General features: G+C 38.3%; 1 protein-coding gene across 3 annotated transcripts in view; it reads right to left on the reverse strand.

The window, feature by feature from the left end:
• Positions 1 to 25,567, reverse strand: part of ssp3 (short spindle 3) — a 177,572-nt gene that overhangs the window by 7,437 nt on the left and 144,568 nt on the right. For all 3 annotated transcript variants that reach the window (XM_068388744.1, XM_068388742.1, XM_068388741.1), the window contains 11 exons: positions 23,967 to 24,179; positions 23,647 to 23,763; positions 23,202 to 23,345; positions 21,875 to 22,038; positions 21,519 to 21,717; positions 20,017 to 20,613; positions 11,493 to 11,603; positions 11,034 to 11,191; positions 10,033 to 10,249; positions 9,702 to 9,851; positions 498 to 668 (listed from right to left, as the gene is read on the reverse strand). In XM_068388744.1, coding sequence (XP_068244845.1) covers positions 498 to 668; positions 9,702 to 9,851; positions 10,033 to 10,249; positions 11,034 to 11,191; positions 11,493 to 11,603; positions 20,017 to 20,613; positions 21,519 to 21,717; positions 21,875 to 22,038; positions 23,202 to 23,345; positions 23,647 to 23,763; positions 23,967 to 24,179 — 2,241 coding nt within the window. The remainder of the gene's footprint in view (positions 1 to 497; positions 669 to 9,701; positions 9,852 to 10,032; positions 10,250 to 11,033; positions 11,192 to 11,492; positions 11,604 to 20,016; positions 20,614 to 21,518; positions 21,718 to 21,874; positions 22,039 to 23,201; positions 23,346 to 23,646; positions 23,764 to 23,966; positions 24,180 to 25,567) is intronic.

Here is a 25,567-nt window from a genome sequence, read left to right on the forward strand (position 1 = left end):
AAACATTCTTTCAAAATACAGGGATCAAAATCGTTGAAAGAAAGTAAACATAAAGAAGATGGAAATATCAGTGCATGGAAATCATGATAACCCTTTTACCCTCAATGGAAGTACTGGTACGTTTCACAAAACTCATCCCTTTACCCCCATGGACGTACTGGTACGTCCTTGCAAAAAACTGCTATTTACATTTTTTTTTTTGCTTATTTTTCATAACTTTATGAGAAACTTCATGCATTTTCCAAAAGAATGAGACCAACCTGACCTCTCTATGATGAGAATTAAGGCTGTTAGAGCAATTTAAAAAATATATATTGCAAAATGTGCTTGAAAAAAAAATGCTTGGGGGTTAAGGGTTGGAAAGTTCCAAATAGCTTGGGGGTAAAAGGGTTAACAATCAATAACTGACTGATACATAGACGGTAAACACCATGATATTAAAAGAAAGAAAATCAAAATTATAAATATGTGATGAGTAAAAACCTTTCTTTACTAACCTGGAAGCTCATTTCCTGCTGCAATATCACCATGTTATCAGGATTATCTAAGCAACAAGCAAGCAGAGTTGGGAAGAGAACAGCGGTGAGGCGAGGCTCACTGAAGTACTGCCAAGGCAAATTACACAGCTGCTGTAAGACACTTGGGACCTCTCCACTCTGAATAACCATCTGGAAAAGTTTTGATATTTCCAGCGTGAATACGCATGATAATTTAATAAATTCATAGGCTTTTACAATTTTCTAGCAGTTACAAAAACTAAATAAATATTAAAATAAATCCCTAAAGTCTACATAAAATAAATCAATTCCATCAGATTATTACACAATACTTTACAACAATCAAGAACATTATTCATTCACGAGGAAAATTAAAACTTCATGTAATTAAGAAGGTACATATCCCCTTATTAGTTCACCTGTTTCTTCATGGCAATCTTTTACCTGTTTCTTCATAGCAATCTTAAGTATTATTATTGCAAAAGTGTAAATCTCACAAGGTTCCTGTGAAAGATTTATTTCTAAAAAAAAAAAAAGTGGAAAAGTAAACGATATAAGAGAGGTCAGCTGTGATCGTTATAATAAGTAATTTAACTAAACCACTGAGTCAGACCTCTAAGTAAAATTAAAGATGTAATTAGGTGTAAAGCAAGCAAAGGATATCAATGGAAAAGTGAAACGGTTAACTATAAAGTTAAGGGTCATAAGGATGTGCCAATAACCTTAGTCCCCTCTACAGTGACCTGTATGGGGGGCACTTACATGAATCTCAATCCCAAAAAATTCAATTATACAAAAATACTTGTAAATTTTCTCAAGACCACACAAATCTCTACATAAATATCTAGTATATACTCAACCATCAAATATTTTAGAATAGAATTAATTTCTCTTCTTTAATTCACTACTAGTTAGCAGTACAGGAAAGCTCACAAGCATATTCGATGTTCAACATTAAGACTACAATGAAATAAAAACATCAAAATATCAGTCATAAGAGAAACCAAATATAATAGAAAGAATGCAATCACACAACTATAAATCTTATGCTTAAATCCCTAATAGGCCAAAATGCCAGCAAAATTAACTAATAATAAGCCCAATACTAAATTGTTAGCCAATATCCAACCCTTGGAGACATTTTTGTTTTTATATTTTTAAACTACGGATATTTTACTGGAACTCTGAGACTTCTACAAGCAAATTCTAATTCAGCATGTTTAATTGATATGGCTGCATTTCTTAAAATTGAAATTTTAATTAAAAAATTTATTTCTGTACTCACTTGATATTCATATTGAATCTCTCTGGAGGCTCTGTTTTTATCGACATTTACTGCTAAAACTAGAAAATAAATTTCTTTAAAGTAATTCGTATTTTTTGTAACTACTGTATACACACCTAAGTCCTTTAATAGGAGCATGATTTCAGCAGAGCTGGAAATTCAGATGTTAAAACTTATAACAAGGCATTGGTAGTTACTGGCGGGAAGCAGGGGAAGCCCGAGCTCATTGAGAAGCCACTTTGACCACCTAAAAATTGCTTGGTGGATGAGGCAAGAAGTTTATCTTAGAGGACTCAGATTCGATTGGTTAGGAAAAATATAAATCATTTCTTAAATTTGTGATTTTGTTATTTAATAGGAGATTTATACTTAAGAGGGACGAAGTTCCTATGATGAAACAGGATGTCTAACACTCGGTCTTTATGAGGAACAAGAGTGCTGAATTCAATCCATTTTCTATCAATGCCTGCATCTCAAAGGAGAGGGCTAGGTTACTGTCATCGATAGTCTGTCATGGAAGAACTATACCCTCAAGGGTATTGTGTTTGTAATGTAATGATCTATAAAATGATATTTTAATTATAAAATAAATTTTTGAATATACTTACCCGGTGAATATATAATAGCTGCAACTCTGTTGCTCGACAGACACATACAGTAAAAAAACTCGCCAGCGATCGCTATACAGGTTGCAGGTGTGCCCACCAGCGCCAACTGTCGGCCAGATACCACTCTCGATGTAAACAAAGACTCAATTTCTTCTCATCCCACTGCGTCTCTATTGGGGAGGAAGGGAGGGTCGTTTAATTTATATATTCACCGGGTAAGTATATTCAAAAATTTATTTTATAATTAAAATATCATTTTTAAATATTCAACTTAGCCGGTGAATATATAATAGCTGATTCACACCCAAGGAGGTGGGTAGAGACCAGAGTTAAATATGTTTACATCGTATAAGCTAAGAGTTTTTTATTTCATTTTGGCAGTTATCAATATAACAAAACCAAAATAAATAGGTACCTGGTAAGGAAGTCGACTTAGACGATTACTCTGCCTTGTAAGTACGTCTTCCTTACGGAGCCCAGCGATCCTCTTAGGATGCTGACAGACCCCCAGGAGCTGAAGTATCAAGGGCTGCAACCCATACAACAGGACCTCATCAAACCCCTAATCTGGGCGCTCTCAAGAAATGACTTTGACCACCCGCCAAATCAAAAAGGATGCGAAAGGCTTCTTAGCCTTCCGGACAACCCATAAAAACATTAAAACATTTCAAGAGACAGATTAAAAGGATATGGAATTAGGGAATTGTAGTGGTTGAGCCCTCACCCACTACTGCACTCGCTGCTACGAATGGTCCCAGTGTGTAGCAATTCTCGTAAAGAGACTGGACATCTTTCAAGTAAAATGACGCGAACACTGACTTGCTTCTCCAATAGGTTGCGTCCATGATACTTTGCACAGATCTATTTTGCTTAAAGGCCACGGAAGTTGCTACAGCTCTAACCTCGTGCGTCTTAACCTTAAGCAAAGATCGGTCTTCCTCACTCAAGTGTGAATGAGCTTCTCGTATTAACAATCTGATAAAACATGACAAAGCATTCTTTGACATAGGCAAGGATGGTTTCTTAACCGAGCACCATAACGCTTCAGATTGGCCTCGTAAAGGTTTAGTACGAGCTAAGTAGAACTTAAGAGCTCTAACAGGGCATAAGACTCTTTCTAGTTCATTGCCTACGATCTCCGATAATCTAGGAATATCGAAAGATTTAGGCCAAGGACGAGAAGGTAGCTCACTTTTGGCTAGGAAACCAAGTTGCAGAGAACAAGTAGCTTATTCTGACGAAAACCCGATGTTCTTGCTGAAGGCATGAAGCTCACTGACTCTTTTAGCCGAGGCTAAGCATACCAGGAAAAGAGTCTTAAGAGTGAGATCTTTCAGGGAGGCTGACTGTAAAGGCTCAAACCTGTCTGACATGAGGAATCTTAGGACCACGTCTAAATTCCACCAAGGAGTAGCCAAACGACGCTCCTTAGAGGTCTCAAAAGACTTAAGGAGGTCTTGCAGATCTTTATTGTTGGAAAGATCTAAGCCTCTATGCCGGAAGACCGAGGCCAACATGCTTCTGTAGCCCTTGATAGTAGGAGCTGAAAGGGATTGTACTTTTCTCAGGTATAAGAGAAAATCAGCTATTTGGGCTACAGAGGTACTGGTCGAGGATACGGAAACTGACTTGCACCAGTCTCGGAAGACTTCCCACTTCGATTGGTAGACTCTAATGGTAGACGCTCTCCTTGCTCTAGCAATCGCACTGGCTGCCTCCTTCGAAAAGCCTCTAGCTCTCGAGAGTCTTTCGATAGTCTGAAGGCAGTCAGACGAAGAGCGTGGAGGCTTTGGTGTACCTTCTTTACGTGTGGTTGACGTAGAAGGTCTACTCTTAGAGGAAGACTTCTGGGAACGTCTACTAGCCATCGAAGTACCTCGGTGAACCATTCTCTCGCGGGCCAGAGGGGAGCAACTAACGTCAACCTTGTCCCTTCGTGAGAGGCGAATTTCTGCAGTACCTTGTTGACAATCTTGAATGGTGGGAATGCGTAAAGATCTAGATGTGACCAATCTAGGAGGAAGGCATCTATATGTATTGCTGCTGGGTCCGGGACTGGAGAGCAATAGATTGGAAGCCTCTTGGTCAGCGAGGTTGCAGAGATCTATGGTGGGTTGACCCCAAGTCGCCCAAAGTCTCTTGCACACATCCTTGTGGAGGGTCCATTCGATTGGAATTACTTGACCTTTCCGACTGAGACAATCTGCTAGGACGTTCAAGTCGCCCTGGATGAACCTCGTTACTAGGGAGATGCCTCGATCTTTTGACCAGATGAGCAGGTCCCTTGCGACCTCGTACAAAGTCAGTGAGTGGGTACCTCCCTGTTTGGAAATGTACGCCAAGGCCGTGGTGTTGTCCGAGTTTACCTCCACCACCTTGCCTCGAAGGAGATTCCCGAAGCTTATCAAGGCCAGATGAACCACCAAAAGCTCCTTGCTGTTGATATGCATGCTCCTCTGACTCGAGTTCCACAGACCTGAGCATTCCCGACCGTCCAGCGTCGCGCCCCAGCCCAAGTCCGATGCGTCCGAGAAGAGAACGTGGTTGGGTATCTGAACTGCCAGGGGAAGACCCTCTCGTAGGCTGATATTGTCCTTCCACCAAGTCAGACAAGACTTTATCTTTTCGGAAATCGGGATCGAGACCGCCTCTAGCGTCTTGTCCTTTTTCCAGTGAAAAGCCAGATGGAATTGAAGAGGACGGAGGTGTAGCCTTCCTAGCAAGACAAATTGCTCCAGGGATGACAGCGTCCCTACCAGACTCATCCACAGCCTGACTGAGCAGCGTTCTTTCTTCAGCATCTTCTGGATGGAGAGCAGGGCTTGATCTATTCTGGGGGCCGAAGCCCGAAAAACTTGACTGTGAATCTCCATCCCTAAATACAGAATAGTTTGGGATGGGACCAGCTGTGACTTTTCCAAATTGACTAGGAGTCCCAATTCCTTGGCCAGATCTAGAGTCCAATTGAGATCCTTCAGACAGCGATGACTGGAAGAGGCTCTGAGAAGCCAGTCGTCCGAGTACAGGGAGGCTCTGATCTCCGATAGCTCGAAACTGGTACCCCACATTCCTGTAAACAAACCTCAGAAACGGTTGGGAATCCGGGTGTATAGGAATGTGGAAGTATGCCTCCTGAAGGTCGAGAGAGACCATCCAGTCGCCTTCCATAAATGCTGTCAAGACAGCCTGGTAGACTTCATCGTGAAGTTTGTCTTGACAAAGAACACATTGAGCGCACTTGCCTCTTACGTACTCCTGCAGTGAACATGGCTGCCAAATCATGGAGCCATCCCTGAGGGACTTGTCCCTGCAGAGAACGTGGCTGTCAGATCATTGGAGCCATCCCTGAAAGCCTTGTTTATGCATGACATAATTGTACAGCAAAACTTCAAAGGCTCGAAAACAGCTGTGAAGTTGACCTGTAAAATCTTGGAGCGTCTCCTGGCCAGGCGCCAGGGAGAGTCTACGAGATTTGAGAAGTCTATCTGGGCAGAGGCAGGAACTCCCAAGCCGAGAACTTCTCTCGTGTCATATCAGACTCTCGCTCTATAAGCCAGTTTAAAAGAAGGGAAAGCAAAGGCTGTATCCCCCAAACTCCTCCTGGTGATAAACCAGTCGCCTAGCAAACGTAAAGCTCTCTAGGAGAGCGGGAGAGCACCAGCTTATAAAACAACGGCTTCGAAGTAGCTAGGCGTAGTGTAAGCTCTGACGTTTAGGCGAACGAGGAGCAGCAGTTACAAAAAGATCCGGACAAAGATCCTTAAAAATCAGCATGATTTATTTAAAGTCCATAGAGGGCTAAGCAGCTTTAGGCTCCTCTCCGTCTGACAGAGTCCTCAAGGGAATATCAGTAGGAGGGGGAACAGCAACTTCCTCATCTAAAGGAACCTTGTCCGATAATAGCTGAGTCTCAAGCAAGGGAGAGACCTACCGTGGTGGCAATGCTTTACAAGCAGAGTCCACACGCACTGGTGCATTAGTAGCGGACCAGGACGCAACGTCATGTAACTGCTTGACAGTCTGTGAACTGTCAACAACAACAGGTGCGAGAGACCAGGACGCAACGTCATGTAACTGCTTGACAGTCTGTGAACTGTCAACAACAACAGGTGCGTGAGGACGCACAGCGTCCACTCGAGACTGCTTTGACCGCCTAGACTGAGCAGTCAAAACAACTCTAGAATGCGGAGGTTGACGCACAGCGTCAAAACAAGTCAACTCCGATTGTTAGCGAACGTCCTGAACGTCAACAGGAGCATCAGCAAGTGGCCTAACATCCAAACGTGGCTGAAAATCCACACGAGACCGCATCGAGTGGGGTTCTAAACAACCTGACTGACGTGACTTAGCTACGCCAACGTCAACAGGACGCACAAAGGAACGTTAGGTTGGCTGAAAGCCAGGATCTCGATGAGATAAACGGCTAGGCTCAACGGACTAATCGGCAGAATAGTCTTCCATAAGGGAGGCAAGCTTATTCTGCATGTCTTGCCGTACAACCCATTTAGGATCAACGGAAATGGTTGCGGTAAGAGACGAGGGTAACGTCTGTGACCGCAAAACCTTGCCAACAAAAAGACTTTCGGAGTCTGTGTTACGCTTTTGTTAGGCGGCGAGCAGTTTTCCGATGACTGCATAGGGTCAGAGCTGTCCTAATGGCTACAACCAGGACGCTGGACCTGTCCTGAAAGGACTGACTTTCGCTTAAGGGCCTCGAAACTTTGTTTCAGGTTTCTTATGCGAAAAGCCTTCGGATGACGAGGAGAAAATTGTCTCTCTCGCCTTATGGTAGGGGAGATCTTGGTAAGATACACCCGATACCATAGAGGGAACGTCTGTTCGCTGATCAAGGCCTCTCGAACCCATAAGTCGTACGACATTACTTCTCCCCTGGGCTTGGGAGCTTGCAAGAGGTCCCGGACTAGGTGAACGACAGGCACGAACAGACGAACCCTCGGTCGCAACACTGTAACACTTTGCGCAATATCACTTTATCACTACGATTTTCTGTTTTGCACTAATTTCACTGAAATCGAAACTTTACTGATTTCTACCTGAAGCACGCAATTCTACCCTCATCAAAAGGTAGTAAATGCGAAATCAGTCGTATAATGCAAGCACATTAATACCAGCAAAAAAAACAGTAAACATCTTTTAAGATAAAAAATTCAGTGGTTGGGGAAGAGACCTAACACTAGTTCATTCAAAACTACGTTTTCAATCTCTCACCGTACATTGCCTGGGGACGAGAATAAAACTAAAAAAGTTTTATCCTTACTCCCCGTACAGAGACTAGGGACGAGAGTAACTCGAGAACGTTACCCGCTTGAACGGAACGTTTTCTCTCCTCTCTCTCCCTCCGTCTCTATCTCTCTCTCTCTCTCTCTCTCTCTCTCTCTCTCTCTTGATTTCGCACCTAAGAGAAGAGCCCAATTACGTTTCGTCAAAAAAACATGTTATTTGACCAAAGGAAAAAACTGAAAGGTTTTTCAATTAAAAAGTTCCTTTAAAATAGAATTTAAAACATTTAAGCTTTGAAAGAAGAATGAACAAAACGTCAGAATCGATTTACTCTTTCTGCAAAGTGAAACCGTGATACTCTCTCTCTCTATCGTAACGATAGAGCGCAAACTGCGTAGCATAAACAAACTAAACGTTAGTTCATCTTTGAAAACAGTACGAAGACTATTCAAAGAAAATCTTTCATAAAATATTTATTAAAAATATTCATTTAAAAAGTTTTAAATCATTAGCTCTTTAAAAGCTATTTACGATTGAAAGGGCTCAACTTTGTTTAACTTCGGTTTCCAAGTTAGGACCGCCTACTCTCAGGAAAGGTCGCATATAAACAAAACATTAAAATTTATTTTTATGTTTATTATAAATGGAAAGTTAATCGAAGAGGCCTAATAAAGGCGGTGAGATATAAAATATATAGAGGAAAATCTATAATTAATTTATAACGTGATAAGATAATTGCTAAAAGCCTAAACACACTTCCGTCTAAGGGAAGGGTCGGCCATTTAAAAGTCAAAGAAAGTCCATACTCTCTTTGTCATCAAAAATTAAATCTATCCAAAAACGAGTTCAAGATTTAAGATGAAGATAAAACACCTGCACTGCGAAAGCTCAAACCAAAATGAAGTACTTCACCAAATATGTTGAGAAAACTCCAGGTTCTACAGCGAGTAAAAGTACGTCTTGTCGACACGTCGACAGAGAAGAAATTGAGTCTTTGTTTACATCGAGAGTGGTATCTGGCCGACAGTTGGCGCTGGTGGGCACACCCGCAACCTGTATAGCGATCGCTGGCGAGTTTTTTTACTGTATGTGTCTGTCGAGCAACAGAGTTGCAGCTATTATATATTCACCAGCTAAGTTAAATATTTAAAATTGATGGTTTCATGATATTATCCATCCTCCCCTCATAAGGGGGTTTCTGTTTCTTGTCCTCTTTGGAGGAAGAAGCAGAGGGGGAACAATCCCTTTTTGCCTTCTTATTACAACAGCTATTAAATTTCTCCCATAGGGAAGACAACAATTTCCTACAGATCACAGAAGGGGAGGTCATAGAAGATTTCTTACCTCAACTTCCAGGACATGAAGGATGGAGATCTACATCGACCCAACACAAGAAAGTGCCACAAGGACCACCTTCAAGGCCAGGGAAGTTTCTCATACATACTTGAGAAGAACTCATGATCACAAGAAACTGAAAGAAAAAGCACATAAACACAGCATAGACAGCAGTCGAGCAGATGACCATTTGTCACAGCAACCAAGAGTAAAGCGATTATGGAGCCGCAAGAGGGAACAGAGGGCAACCATACAATGTTGCCAGATCCACAGGATTTTTTTAATTTTGGTCGTAGCAAAAAAGCAATAGAGAACAGCAATAGAGTACAGCAAACCAATATAAATGATGAGAGTTTATATAAATGTAGGAATTAACAGGAAATTCTTTAGGTTCAGGGGTAAATGTCGATAACACACACACAGATAAATGATGAGAGTTTGTATTCACATAGGAATAAACAAGAAATTCTTTAGGTTCAGTGGTAAATGTCGACGACATCACACACACACACACACAGAGTTCAGTATGCTGCATATGGTACACTCTAGATACCATTTTTTACAACACAAATAATTCAAAGAGCAGTTATTCAATTTTCTGTATTTGAGTTTTAGAGAAAGTTCTAACGTGTTTTACCAACATTGAATTGGTAAACTGGTATCGGAGAAAACTTTTGGATTTTTTACTAATAGATTACTTACAGTATAAGCAAACATTATATAACTGATCATTACCTGGTTTTCCTTATTGTTTACAGCATAAAAACCAACAAGAGCAATCACATTGTGGAGTATTTCTTCACATGGCCAATAGGAACAATACCACAGAAGGTAAGAAGCAATATGGCGCAATTCCAGAGATATTCCTTCGCTACCTAAAACACCCTGTCAAGAAGAAAAGTGTATTAACAATACATGATCCAATGAATATTTGTTAAAGAACAATCTTAGCATTTCCCAATCAATAATTATCATATTACGAACACTTCAAAACTAAAATTAAACAATTAATTGGCCTTTCAAAAAGAATGCAAAATGTTTATGAAAACTTAAGGACTTTACAAACCTGAAACATTGTAAGGTTCAAAGAAGCTAAGTTGTGCAACAATGTTGTAGCTGCAATAGTCAGAGCTAGAGTTGTTTGTGAAAGCTTTGGAGGAGCCTGGGGACACGCCGATCTTCCACCTTGGTGCAATAAAATGCCATACAATAAGCTTACAACACCACAGGCATCAGTTACATGAAGAGTTCCAATCAATTGTGTAGGGTCATCAGGTAGATTCCTACGGAAATAGTTTACATTTAATAGTAAAAGAGGAAGAAGATATTCATAAATTATCACAAAGAAAATTATAAAGGCAGTTCAACTTTATTAAGGGAATGACATTTTGAAATCCACTTCTGCAATCTTTCATAACATAATAAACACTGATTATCAAGTAATTACACAATGAAATTTATGACAGAAGTATCATAGCCAGTACAATATGACAGCCTTGATAAAAAATTCTGCTGATGATGCATATTAACCCCAAAAGATTCTGTAAAACTATATTTCCTTTCATAAACTTATTACTCTTAAAACAATTTAGACACATTTGGCATATAGCTAATATATCAAATGAGTGTGTTCTGAGTGTACTTTTAAGCATCCATAACCATTCATATCATTTCAAAATAACAGCTTTGGATTTATTTTGTCTTACGATTTTGGCCTAATGGGCCAGTTCTGGGGGTATGAAAAGCACAAAGGTCAACTAGGGGAAAATCTTGCTGGTGCACAAGGAAATTAAAGTGAAAAAAGTGAGCAGATACAAAGATAGAAGCAAGGAAGGGAGAACAGAAGTAAAGTAAAAGGCAGATGTAGCTAAGAGTCTAGGGGACACTGAAGAGACCATTTAGTAATACCTGCAGTCCAATATGAGTGGTGAACTGATGGCATTAACCCCAGAAAGATAAACATTAGCTTTGAAATAATAAATTTCACTAAAAGTCTTCAAGAATTTAAACCTCAGTTCCCAACATTATACCTTTATGTTACAAATGAATGAATGAAATTTACTGTACCTTAAAGTTAATGCTTTGGCAAGTGAAGCTACCATGTTCATTGCTGAGAGAGTGATGTCTACAACACCTGGGTCATTATCCAGAGGACCTTGAATATAGCTGAAATACCAGGTTATTTTGTCTGCAAGACCAACACTTACACAGTAGCTAACCAAATCCTGAAAAAAAATAGTACTGTACTTGATAACTGATAAACTTCCAAGTACCTCCTTCAGTCCTCAAATTCATTAGTGGCTTAATTTATATATGTTCCACATTGCATACACCAAAAGCAGGTCTACTACTGTTTTTTTCCAGCTGAGTATCTTCAACTGATACATCAAGACCTTCATGTTTATGTCCACGATACATTAATTGATAATCAAGTTACTCTAATACACCAAACTAATTACTTGTATACAGATTGTAAGTATCAAATGAAACCCCACAATCTTTAAATGTCAAAATTTGACAACTTACCTGTAACCTGATCCACGTGGTATCAGCTTTATCCTTTACTGCTTGATCAGGAGAAGAAACACCTGGTTTTATATGTCCTTCATGAAGAACTTCCATAATTTCTGCCAATACCTGTTTAGATATGAAAAAGTTATCTAAATGTATATTTGAAACAAAAACAAATGCAAATAGATTGTCCTAAGAAACAGCATTTATAAGATCTGACTGCAAAAAAGCCGGTTATTTTTTCCTTTAAATATGACCGGAAGTCCTCTCAAAAAGAGAAGATATCAATACACCAATATTACATTTATTAAAGCAATTACCCATGCATACATACCTTGACTTGGAATAGCAAGACTACTCGATGTTTTTGTGTGCTCTACTTCTCATACTATTGTAGAACTTGTGTCAATAGTTTAACTACCTTAATATACCTATTGCTGTATTTTTATCTCCCTTTTTCCTCTATCTGACTGGTGCTTATATTAGCTTTCACTCGACTTTATTTCAATGGATGTAATTGACACAACTCTATGTCTAGCCTATTGTACTGTACTGTCCTACTCTTATAGGTCTACTTTGGTAGACAAATAAACAATTTAAAGTTAAGACATAAACCTTACCACCTACAGTAACCTTCCATGACATACTGCAAATGGTACTATGTAGAGTAATGATTCTTTACAATATACATTCAATGCAGAATGTGTATTACTTTCTGCCTCTTATTCTCCATCCATTTCCGTTGGTTTTTCTCACGTAGTCACTCATTTAATTTTCCCCATTCCAATTTTTCCCTCAAAATCAAATTCTTTGGGTAGCCACCAAGACTTTACATATGAGGCTTATTAGTCTCATACAACTAAAAGAGATGAGTAGCTGAGCAAGGATGATGGGGAGAGATAAATAGACTACTGGGAAGTAAAAGTATCTCCTTAGTAAAAAATATCAAAGACCTATGATTGGTATATATACTCTGTACTACTCTATGTAGCAAATATATGGGCACTAACGATGAAAATTAAAGAGGCTTTGAAAACGTGTCGCTGAAAAATAAAAAGATTACTGATCAAAGTACAGTACAGTAAAGTGGGATAAAGTAATTGTATCATGATTGAGGAACTGGAGAAGAGATGTGGTATTCTGAAAATCTAGAGTCTAATTCCAGATTTGATTTATGAATTTGGGCCATACGCTCAGTTCCGAGATGTGGGAGGTCATTCAGCAACCAGTTGCAACAGGAAGATGAACTTCCACCCCCATTTCACAATGAAATAGAAGTTAAGATGTTTCGTAACAAGATTGAAGAAAGGAAGCAGGAAAAAAAGTAAAGTAGAGGGATAAAAACCAAGTGTAGCTGCAGGCTAAAGGGACACTACAAAGAATTTGCCTACAGTGGACTGTGTAAGAACATTGACGGCATTATCCCCCCGGTCTAAGGATTGAGATAATCAGCACATATGGTACTTCGGTCACTTTACCACATTGAAAAAATAAAAAAAAATAAATGATGATGATAAAAACTCGGAAGAATAAAAACTATGGGCATCATTCACATACTCTTTCATATATCTATATATACTGTATAAATATCATACACAAATTACTTGCATATAATTTTTTTTTTAAATAATATAACTTCATAAAAAACTCAGTACAGTACGCAAAATCTAGATTTAATGAAAAATAAATCTTTTACAAAGTCCATAACACTGTCATAATTTCTTCAGCCAGAATCTTAAAAAAATTAGGAGCAGTAAATAAGAATATGCTAAACTAACAGTAACCTGTAGCACCAAGCACTGCTATTTCATAAAATATACTTTTGAGTGAGCCATGTATGCCTGATCCTCAATCTGGTTAAAATTACTTCAACCATCTGCTTGGAATTAACTTAAAAGGGCAAGAAATAATGTCATTATTATTATTATTATTATTACTATCCAAGCTACAACCCTAGTTGGAAAAGCAGGATGCTATAAGCCCAGGGGCTCCAACAGGGAAAAATAGCCCAGTGAGGAAAGGAAATAAGGAAATAAATAAAAGAAGAGAACACATTAACAATAAATCATTCTAAAAACAGTAACAACGTCAAAACAGACATGTCATACATAAACTATTAACAACATCAAAAACAAATATGTCATAAATAAACTATAAAAGACTCATGTCCGTCTGGTCAACAAAAAAGCATTTGCTCCAACTTTGAACTTTTGAAGTTCTACTGATTCAACCACCCGATTAGGAAGATCATTCCACAACTTGGTAACAGCTGGAATAAAACTTCTAGAGTACTGCGTAGTATTGAGCCTCGTGATGGAGAAGGCCTGGCTATTAGAATTAACTGCCTGCCTAGTATTACGAACAGGATAGAATTGTCCAGGGAGATCTGAATGTAAAGGATGGTCAGAGTTATGAAAAATCTTATGCAACATGCATAATGAACTAATTGAACGACGGTGCCAGAGATTAATATCTAGATCAGGAATAAGAAATTTAATAGACCGTAGGTTTCTGTCCAACAAATTAAGATGAGAATCAGCAGCTGAAGACCAGACAGGAGAACAATACTCAAAACAAGGTAGAATGAAAGAATTAAAACACTTCTTCAGAATAGATTGATCACCGAAAATCTTGAAAGACTTTCTCAATAAGCCTATTTTTTGTGCAATTGAAGAATTAATAATGGCTTTATATTTCTCATCCTTGGCTTGCAGGAGGGAACAGCTACTTCTCTATTTTCTTAAAATACCACATATAATTGGTCATTCCACATTCAAGTGGGGAACAATTTCTAATGTACAAAGACTTTTTAAAGTGGTTTCTTTTGCTTTCCTGTCTGGTACCTATTACTATAAATAATAATTTATTACTATTATTATTATTAAAAGCCACGCTAAATACCTAGTTAGAAAAAAAAAATGCTACAAACCCAGTGGTTTCAACAGGGATAGAAACCCAGAGTGCAAAAAGGGAAAAAATGAGGAAACGAATAAACTTAAAAAGAGAAGCAATAAAATTAAAAATGATAAAATATATAAAGATCATTAAAAACATGGAACCAAACAAAAATTAACATTTTTATGCTTATAGGAAAGAGATAATCTTTACCATTCAAACAATTTAATAAGAAACTATGAGGGACAGCCGTCACAGATGCAAACAAGTATACATTATATGGAAGTAGCATGACAAAGACCTGTAGGAAGGCTATAAACAGAAGACTTAGACAAAACAAAATTTCAGTCAGAAAGATCCCATGACAGAGTAAAATGATTATTGATGATGATGATGATGATGATGATGATCAGGGCTAGATATATTAAAATATTCTGCAGAGCAGAATTTCAAAGAAATTCTGCATAAAATAAAGACGATAGAGCTAATAAATTTAAATCTTCAAACACTATGTGATTTACCACACAGGCATTTACTGTATTCACCAGTTAAATGGTGAGACACTGGTAGATATGTGTGTTGAGCAAGAGATGGTGATAAGCAATAGCTTTTTCAAAAAGAAAGATAAAAATAAGTATACATGGGTAAGAGTGGCAAATGGAAGAGTAGTAGAAAGGGCATTAATGGATTATGTGTTGATAACTAAAAGAATGTTTGGAAGATTGAAAGACGTGCACGTGTTTAGGGGTATGGCTAACGGTATGTCTGATCATTTTTTGTTGGAAAGAAAATTAATTGTAGCAAAAGAGTGGGGGAATAGAGTAGGTGGATGTAAAAGGGAGCTAGTGAGGGTTGAAGAGCTAATAAAACCGGGGGTAAAAAGTAAATATCAGGAAAGGTTGAAAATGACATACGACGAACTGAATGTAAGAGAAACTGGCAATTTAGAGGAGGAGTGGAAGTTAGTAAAAGAAAATTTTGTTGGGATTGCAAGTGATGTGTGTGGCAAGAAGGTTGTTGGAGGCAGCATGAGGAAGGGCAGTGAATGGTGGAATGGAGTGAAGGTAAAAGTGGAAGAGAAAAAGAGGGCTTTTGAAGAATGGCTGCAGAGTAATAGTATAGAGAAGTATGAAAAATATAAAGAGAAAAATGTGGAAGTAAAGCACAAGGTACGTGAGGCAAAGAGGGCAGCTGACCTGAGGTGGGGTCAGGGATTAGGTCATTCATATGAAGAGAATAAGAAGAAGTTTTGGAAAGTAGTGAAGAGAGTAAGGAAGGCTGGCTCAAGAATTGAAGAGACAGTGAAAGATGGAAATGGAAGGTTGTTAAAAGGAGAGGAGGCAAGGAAAAAATGGGCGGAATATTTTGAAAGTTTACTGAATGTTGAGGATAATAGGGAGGCAGATATAATTGCTGTTGCAGGTGTTGAGGTGCCGGTGATGGGAGATGAGAATGAGAGAGAGATTACAATAGATGAAGTGAGGAGAGCACTAGATGAAACGAGAGTAGGAAAAGCACCTGGTATGGATGGTGTGAGAGCCGAGATGTTGAAGGAAGGGGGTGTGACTGTACTTGAATGGTTGGTGAGATTGTTTAATATGTGTTTTGTGTTGTCAATGGTACCAGTAGATTGGGTTTGTGCATGTATTGTACCACTATATAAAGGTAAGGGAGATGTGCATGAGTGTTGTAATTCAAGAGGTATTAGTTTGTTAAGCGTAGTTGGAAAAGTGTATGGTAGAGTAATAATTAATAGGATTAAGGATAAAACAGAGAATGCAATCTTAGAAATACAGGGTGGTTTTAGAAGAGGTAGGGGTTGTATGAATCAGATTTTTACAGTAAGGCAGATATGCGAGAAATATTTAGCAAAAGGTAAGGAGGTGTATGTTGCGTTTATGGATCTGGAGAAAGCGTATGATAGAGTTGATAGGGAAGCAATGTGGAATGTGATGAGGTTATATGGAGTTGGTGGAAGGTTGTTGCAAGCAGTGAAAAGTTTCTACAAAGGTAGTAAAGCATGTGTTAGGATAGGAAATGAAGTGAGTGATTGGTTTACGGTAAGAGTGGGGCTGAGACAGGGATGTGTGATGTCAATGTGGTTGTTTAACTTGTATGTTGATGGAGTGGTGAGAGAGGTGAATGCTCGAGTGCTTGGATGAGGATTAAAACTGGTAGACAAGAATGACCATGAATGGGAGGTAAATCAGTTGTTGTTTGCGGATGATACTGTACTGGGTGCAGACACAGAAGAGAAGCTTGGCCGATTAGTGACAGAATTTGGAAGTGTGTGTGAGAGAAGGAAGTTGAGAGTTAATGTGGGTAAGAGTAAGGTTATGAGATGTACGAGAAGGGAAGGTGGTGCAAGGTTGAATGTCATGTTGAATGGAGAGTTACTTGAGGAGGTGGATCAGTTTAAGTACTTGGGGTCTGTTGTTGCAGCAAATGGTGGAGTGGAAGCAGATGTACGTCAGAGAGTGAATGAAGCTTGCAAAGTGTTAGGGGCAGTTAAGGGAGTAGTAAAAAATAGAGGATTGGGCATGAATGTAAAGAGAGTTCTATATGAGAAAGTGATTTTACCAATTGTGATGTATGGATCGGAGTTGTGGGGAATGAAAGTGACGGAGAGACAGAAATTGAATGTGTTTGAGATGAAGTGTCTAAGGAGTATGGCTGGTGTATCTCGAGTAGATAGGGTTAGGAACGAAGTGGTGAGAGTGAGAACGGGTGTAAGAAATGAGTTAGCGGCTAGAGTGGATATGAATGTGTTTAGGTGGTTTGGCCATGTTGAGAGAATGGAAAATGGCTGTCTGCTAAAGAAGGTGATGAATGCAAGAGTTGATGGGAGAAGTACAAGAGGAAGGCCAAGGTTTGGATGGATGGATGGAGTGAAGGAAGCTCTGGGTGATAGGAGGATAGATGTGAGAGAGGCAAGAGAGCGTGCTAGAAATAAGAATGAATGGCGAGCGATTGTGACGCAGTTCCGGTAGGCCCTGCTGCTGCCTCCGATGTCTTAGATGACCGCGGAGGTAGCAGCAGTAGGGGATTCAGCATTATGAAGCTTCATCTGTGGTGGATAATGTGGGAGGGTGGGCTGTGGCACCCTAGCAGTACCAGCTGAACTCGGTTGAGTCCCTTGTTAGGCTGGAGGAACGTAGAGAGTAGAGGTCCCCTTTTTGTTTTTGTTTCATTTGTTGATGTCGGCTAGCCCCCAAAATTGGGGAAAGTGCCTTGGTATATGTATGTATGTACCAGTTAAATTGAAACAAAATGGTTTCACATGTTACTGAAAGGCCCAAATTCTACCCATGGAAAATGTATTGAAATGATAAAAAAACATGAAAACCTCCTCAGAATGAGTGACATCCAAAATAAGAAATAGTTAATTTGAGAATTTTTTTTAGGTAATTTATATTTTGCCTAACTACAGTATATACACACCTGAGTTCTCTACTTATAAGAGATGACAACAGTGCATGCTGAAATACGGCAGATAGATTCTTCAATGAGGTGTAAACTATCCTTTACTTATACTGTAGAAGACTCATTATTAAGTGGGTGGAAGCCCACATTCAAACTAGCTGAAACTTTACCCGGGAAATCCGACTCTTGCATGAGAATGCAAGAAAATCAGGGTTCTTTACACCTCAGGAACATTTATGCTTGTGGATGACCATGGGCCGTGTCTTAAAGCGTGATAGCAAGACCCTGTTGGAATGCGATGGCAAAGCTCTATTGGATCGCGATTGCAAAATTCTGCTGGAATGCGATGTCAAAGTTCTTCTGGATCACGATGTCAAAGTTCTGCAGGTTCGCGACGTCAAGGTTCTGCAGGATCGCCATGTCAAGGTTCTGCTGGATCGCCATGTCAAGGTTCTGTTGAATTGCAAAGGTGTAGTTCTGCTGGATCATGACAGCAAGGTTGACAGTACTGTAAACCAGAGCGTCTAGAATGATGGAGACACACATGATGAACTTTCTTGCGAGAACTGCTAGGCGATCTGGGAGATCCTATCGACGAGCGCTTAGTTGAAGATCATGAAGGATCAAGATAGTGCTGATGATCTGGTGAAGCGCTAGGACTACGCGACAGTAGTGATGACATTGCTTGGAGTGCGAGAGAGAAACATTCGCAGACGGTCTAGACGATAGGTCTACAGTAGACAGTGAGGATCTGGAAGGCGACTGTCGGCGAGATGGTTTGTAATCAACCTTCGAAAAGGTAGAATTGCGAGGAGTTTGGTAAGCAACTTTTGCTCAGTATTCAGGCAAGCAAGAGCGATCGCGAAGTGAAGGAGGACAAAAGGCAGCAGCCCCTGCCGAAGCCTTCTGTGAAGACAAAGGTGGAGGAGATGGAAGCCCTTTTACTGCGAGGAGTTCAACAGATGGATTAACGGCTGTCATCTACTCCTGTGAGGATCAAACAGCCATGATGTCCTGTTCAGAACACTTTGATATCAGAAAATCAGAAACTGTTGAAACTTCTCCTCTGACAGGCATCCCTGAATACCAACCAAGGGCCAGAGAACTTGTAAGGTATCTTTTTTCTGCAAAAGAAAACACTCCCCCTCAGGAGGAACAACTGCCGTTTCGCTACAGGAAACGGTTACTTCCTCTTCCCCCTGAGGTTGTCCAAGAGGAGTCAGAATGGAAAGTCCTGGGGGAAGAGAAAGTAGGCCTGGACTTCTACGACTTCGAAGAAGACTCTGAAGGAGATCTTTGATTTCGAGGAAGACCCCAAAGGAGATGAATCACTTTTCTGCTTCTTTTTCTTCCTCCTGCCAAACTTCACCCACTGGGAGGGTGGCCACTCCCTACACTCATTACAAGGTGAGGCCTCCGAACACTTATGGTCTCTGCAAGTCCAGCAATTTGTATGAGGATCTACCTCATTACCACTAAAAAAGATACAGCATGTCAGCAAAACAGGCATAAGCAGATGCAATCACAGATAAACACTGCTGAAAAGCGAAAGCATAAACAAAGATTAGATCTGCCAAAAGTTCCAGACTGGGAGCATTTGTCTACACTCTCCAATAGCTGAAATCTAAGTGATGAGTTGTGAGCTGGCAGGGGGGCCTTGCCTTCCCCTCTCAACTGCTAAACTACCTGTCGATTGTTTACACTTTGTTAAAGATTCTAACTGCCATGTTCCATTTTGAGCTGTTATCATCATCTCCTGTAAGTAAAGGACCATGGTTTGTATTTGTTTAGCAACAAACAGTATTTCTCTTCTTTGTTAATAACCACCATTAAAAAATTAAGAAAACACAGTATAGTATATAATACTGATATACAATATGGCTGTTGGAATATGTCTTTAAAACCCCCTTCTACATATTATTTCAGTAACTGTTGTGGGTGGCATTTGTAATTTCATATTGTAACCAAGAAAATCTAAAAAAATGTTGAGACCCAATTATGTTCCTTGTAGACCTTTCTTTTCAGAAATAAAATACATTTAGAAATAAAAGATTAACCATTAGTTGGCGCTTTTTGGCCTCCAAATATAAATAAATACCACTGGGGAGCCAATATCCCTAATACTTACTGATCCATTGTGTTTGCTGAGACATAGCATATACACCTGCAGGATAAGGATTAAGAGAAGGTTTCTTTATTAAAGAAAAAAAAAATGTCTTACTTTAAAAATGGCTCCAGAAGCTGCATCACTGGGTAGACTAACAATAGTATTTATGCTGCTGTCACTACCAAGTCTTGTTGTCTCGACAACCAATTCATTCAGACGATGCATTAAGTAGTCTATCAAGGTACCTGCTAAGTTTGAGTATAGCAACTGCTCGCAGTTTTCAAGATTATTCAAGCAGGCTCCTAGAATGACATGACCACAGTATCCTAAAGACTTGGCTGGTAATACACAAGGCCTTTGTTCAGTTGAATCTACGATTACTTTCAATACGGAAGTTATTTTTCCAAAACCGTCTAGTGCACTGAACATCAACTGATCAAGTCTTTCCTTCTTCTCCAGTATTCTTAACAACTCTAACAAAGGTTTGTCTAAAGCAGCTATATCCGGTATAGGCCAAGGTCCTGATCCTTGATTAGCAACTAATTTAGTGATCTGCTGGAGTGCTTTATTAATTCTTGACTTGTTTGGAGATTCTTTTATTGGGGTTGGTTTAAATGAATTGTTGTGCTCCTTCCCCCGCGTCGTCATTCTAGTGCGAATCTTTTTGCAACGCCTCTTCAAAGCCTTCTGCCTTTCCTTGTCTCGTGTCACCTGCAAAAAAAAATAAAGAAACTAACAGTAAGAGAACTAGAAATTATATAAAAAGTTTTATTTGATAAAATTCAAATTTATTTTAAGAAACTATAGTACTATATTTCTGCATTGCAATATAATATTTCTGAAAATTCTATGGGTATTCAATTATTGCACAGAAATTCTAGTTTAATTTTAATAGATTACCGACATTGTAAATAAAAAGGTGAATGAACAGATAGTTAGAATGATATTTTGTCTGACACTAGATACACCAAAAATGTTATAAATCTTGCATGAAAGAAAAAAATTGTAGCTTTTGTAACATGACGGTTAATAACTAGACACATTAACAAATCAAATCTTAAAAGGTGCAGTACCTGTAAATGTAAAAGAAATTGTGCAAAAAACTGTATCAAGCTGTAAAACTTTGTACAAAAAAAAAGTATCAAGCTGTAAAAATTCATGAAAATATTTGCACAAATTCACTTTCACAAAATTTACCAAAATGATATACATTGAAAAAAATCACTATTAAAAAGACAGTATTTGTAAATGAGGCATATGCATTCCAGTCACGTTACTCGTGCAAAAAGCATAAGACAAAAGTATGATGCTAAAATCATTTAAGGTTTTTTGTTTCAGTACTGCCAAAGGAACATATCTACCACCTGCGTTGAGAGCAAACTGAATAAATTTTAGGGTTATTTTTTGAAAACCATAATCTTAACCTTGGAATATGAAACAGTTTCCTGTTCAAAATTAATTGCTAAATAGATATAGGTATTGGCTTACAGACTTTCTTTTATTGTAAATAGTAGATGTTACTTTTCACAATTAACCACTTTGCACAAACAATTCAAACTGAACTTATACTAACTAAGCTTTCTTGTATTTGCATAACTTATAATCTAATTATTTACCTGAGGATCATCAATATTAGCGGGAGCATCTATAATGTGTTTCAAATTGTATGTCTCGCTGTCTTCCACAGAGAGATGCTCTGCCTGATGGAGTGCTCGAAGTTCTTCCTGGTGGCGTGGGCCACGCAAATGACTCAATAAGTATACCTCGCTGGTAATCAGGGAATTGCACAAAGTGCAGAGTTTCTTCGTTTCATACCTTTAAGCGAAATAAGAAGTTAGACATATTACTGATCTATGACACGTACATAATAGTAAGTTACAATGCAGGGATCAAATATCTAACAATAATGTTTTTCACAATTCTGCTACATACTGTACTAGAATAAAATTTTATCAAATATCAACAAACTAACCTCACTAGTTTTGGAGCATCATCACATCCTCTGGAGTATTTCATAATTGAGGATTCTAAAGCCTTTTGACGAATTTGCTTTATATTTTCTTCGTGCCTTCGAGCAGACTCCTCTTGCTTTTGTTGGATCTTCTTTACAAGTTCACTTTCTTTAGCTTGCTGTGCCTGTACAGACATTACACACAAAAAATATATTAAAAACAGCTAATACGGCAAAAATAGTGTCAAGTGGTTATAAGAGGGACAACATAAACTCCTGTTAAAGCCAAAGTCTGACTGAAACAAGAAAAGGGAGGAGAGAGAGAGAGAGAGGATTAACTATGATAAAATGATGAAATTTACTAATACAGAATATCCTGTCCAACACTCAGGTTTGGGGCACTTGTTTTCCAAGATAAGTTGTCCTTATTATGAAGTAACTAAACCTGACCGAGTCTCAGATGGCTAGAATAAAGGTCTCGTTCATGAACGAGATAAGGGGTGAAAATTGGAGCATGATGTAATAAAAAAAATTAATCAGAAGAGTACGAAGAGACTAATAGTAATGAGCAAAAAGTAAAAGACAATAATTCAATCAGCTGGACAAAATGAGACACTAAACTCTTTAGCATCATTTATACTGTAGTGTGCTGCCAAGTCTGGCACACTGAAGGCAAAAACAAACACTATATAGATTGGAGAATTAAAAGGTGTATAAAATAACATGCTTTAATTTTTCAAATAAATTGAATAATACTAATAAAGAATTATCAAAGATTAACAATATTTGCTTTGTTTAAGGAACAAAAAGTTGCAGTCTATTAAATTATTTTCTATTGAGTAGGGTGGCATAATCTTGTCTCATAGCTTATATATGGCTAATCTATTCTAACGTACTGTAGTTACTGTACTGTTCTTAATATGTTTAATGATGCTTTTTTAATTAATGTACTTCTCATTTATAGCTTTGATATTTCTCTATTTCCTTTCAGCACTGAGGTGCTTTCCATTTGGAGTCCTTGGGCTTGTGGCATCCAACTTCTCCAATTAGGATTGTAGCTTGGCTAGTAATAATAATAATGATTAACAATTCATAAATTATTTCTTCCAGGTACAGTACATGTATGAGTCATTTCACCTACACAGAGATGGTATTAAAAGGTGATAACCTTCAGTACCCAAATTTCACTATTGTGTTTCACAAGGGAGTTACATGCTGATAGAGTTCAGGATTTTACATCAGTCATCCATCCCTATACATTACATCTTCGATAAGGAAAATTTTTTACTACTTGCTTCATACCAATAAGAAAACCATTGAATTCCAACATCCATATTCCTTCACTTACCTGCTGCAAAGCCGAAAGCCTCTCTTCTCGATCCCTTGCTTTTTCTCTTGCCTGCTCAAGGAGCTCTTCTCGTCTTTCAGCCTGTTTTCTATCAATTCTCTCACACTTCCGACGTCGTTTCTCACAGAGCTCTGCCATCCTGGCCTGGGGTTTAATTCCAGAAAAATGGTATTAACAGTAATTCTACTTTTATAATTCAAAAGAAAAAATTGCAAGTAAGGCAAACTAAACACAAGAACAATACTTGCAAAAAAACATTAGTAAAACCATTTTCTGATAAAAAATTTGGATAAAAAACTAAATTGCACGACAAAAAATTAGCCTGTATTATATGTGACATGAGTAATTTTCTTTTAGCATTACTATACTGTACAGGTAAACCCTTTGAAAATATAAGATGGATTGTATCGCAGCAATGTAGTACATAATTTCAAAGTCTAGTTACCTGTCTCTCTGCCTCCAGGGCCTTGCGCCTCTCCTGTGCAGCCACCTCCTTTGCAGCTTTTTCTTCCTGACGTCTAGTGCGTTCTTCAGCCATATCAGCTAGTCGAGATTCCAAGCTCTAAAAAAAAAGAGAAATGATCTGTCAACTTAGTGCTAGACAATAAAATTATCTTAGTGCTTTACCCTATTTAAATAAACTTATTATTCAATTATTATTAATATGCGGAGCAACAGTGAAATCTTAAAAGTACGCCACCAAAGCTATTTCCAGATTAGATATGTACAGTATAAAGCTATAGTAAAATTATAAATCCTTCTCACCTGATGCTGTTGCATAATATCATGTAATTTATTCTGAGCTTCTAAACCATTAATGAATGCTATCTCTTTGGCTTTGTTTTCTTCATCATGAGCCTTATTGACAATCTCCTGAAGGAACTGTCTCCTCTTTTCTTCTGCTTTCTTCATCTTCCTCTGGAAAAGCTTACGTTTCTCGTCAAGCAGCATCTCTTTGTCTAATCGAACCTCTTCAATCTGAAACAGAGAGGTTTAAAGGTTACTCATGAGGGGTGGATGCCAGGGATAGATAAGACCAGTGCCCAAGCCACTTCTCCATCGAAGCGAGGAGCAGGGAGAGCCAGCAATGACTGCTCATGACTCATCAAGTAGAGCTATAAGCCCAACCGATCTCAAATCCTTAGTTCACAAAAACAGTAAGGTTGTGGAAGCTAATGAAAACTATTGTGCTCTTAGCACAGCATAAACTCGACCCAAAAATTTTAAGACTGAAATTTTTGCTAAGCTACTACAGTCATAAGGAAAAATTTTTCTTCAAGTACAGAGGAACACATAACATGAACTGTAACTGGAAAACATGAGAAAATCACCACCACCATTAGCATTTTATAACATGTCTTCAACAAATAATGCATTCTTATTTCAATATAATCCTTCACAACTATAATTTACAAGGTGCTACTTAGGCAGTTGTGTATGGTTATTAAACACCTGAAAATGGTAAAACCTTTATCGTAATACTAAGCATCTTAGCAAATTTATAAAAAAAAAGAGGGAGACAGCTTACTATGATGTTTCCTATTGAAATAAAAAAGAACAATAAACAATGTACTGTATACTTCTTCCTTTTATATGCCCCTTCATTTTCAATTATACAGTCTAGCTTAAGGCAATTAATTCGGTAACTGAGGTAACTCAAAATGGAAATACAGTATAGACCAATATATGTTACAACCCAGAACTACAATGAAAAGATCCTGAATGTTAACATTCAAGTTACCCAATAAATATGGAAGGCAGTATTGATTACACCTTCGTTTTCAGACTGAAACTAAACTGATAATTATATACTTAAATGAGGGACAAGTACATATTTGAGTTCCGATACCAAGGCAGTTTCTTTGCACTAACATAACAGCATAATACAAAAACATCGCATTACAATACATTAAGAAGTAAAGAATCAAGTATGTATATCAACTGATAACACAGAAAACAAAATTGAGTACCGATGGTTTCTCATCCTTCATGCCTTTAAATTTCATCATGTTTACTGTTGGATTTTTCCTTTATGGCTTCAGAAAAATTAATTTCTATCCTCTTTAAACTGACCTTGTTAATTTCTCCACCTAAAACCTTTCTTCTACATCTAATACTTTTTAAACTAACAGCTTGTTCAAGCCCGATACAGCTTCAGAACATCGTCTCTCAGCAAATTCCTTTGCAAAAGGATTTCCCAATGCACGGTAGCCAGAAACCTTATTCTGTGGTCATATATTCATAATATTAAGTCCAATTTTAAAATGGCCTTGTCTCCAATTCATGGAGAAAATCAAACCTTATAAACATGTAACAGAATTATTCTTTGTTAAAAACAGAAATCTCAGAATATACAAATATCCAGG

The sequence above is a fragment of the Palaemon carinicauda genome, chromosome 15 (assembly GCF_036898095.1).
Source record: "Palaemon carinicauda isolate YSFRI2023 chromosome 15, ASM3689809v2, whole genome shotgun sequence".
In the NCBI taxonomy this organism is placed as follows: Eukaryota; Metazoa; Arthropoda; class Malacostraca; order Decapoda; family Palaemonidae; genus Palaemon; species Palaemon carinicauda.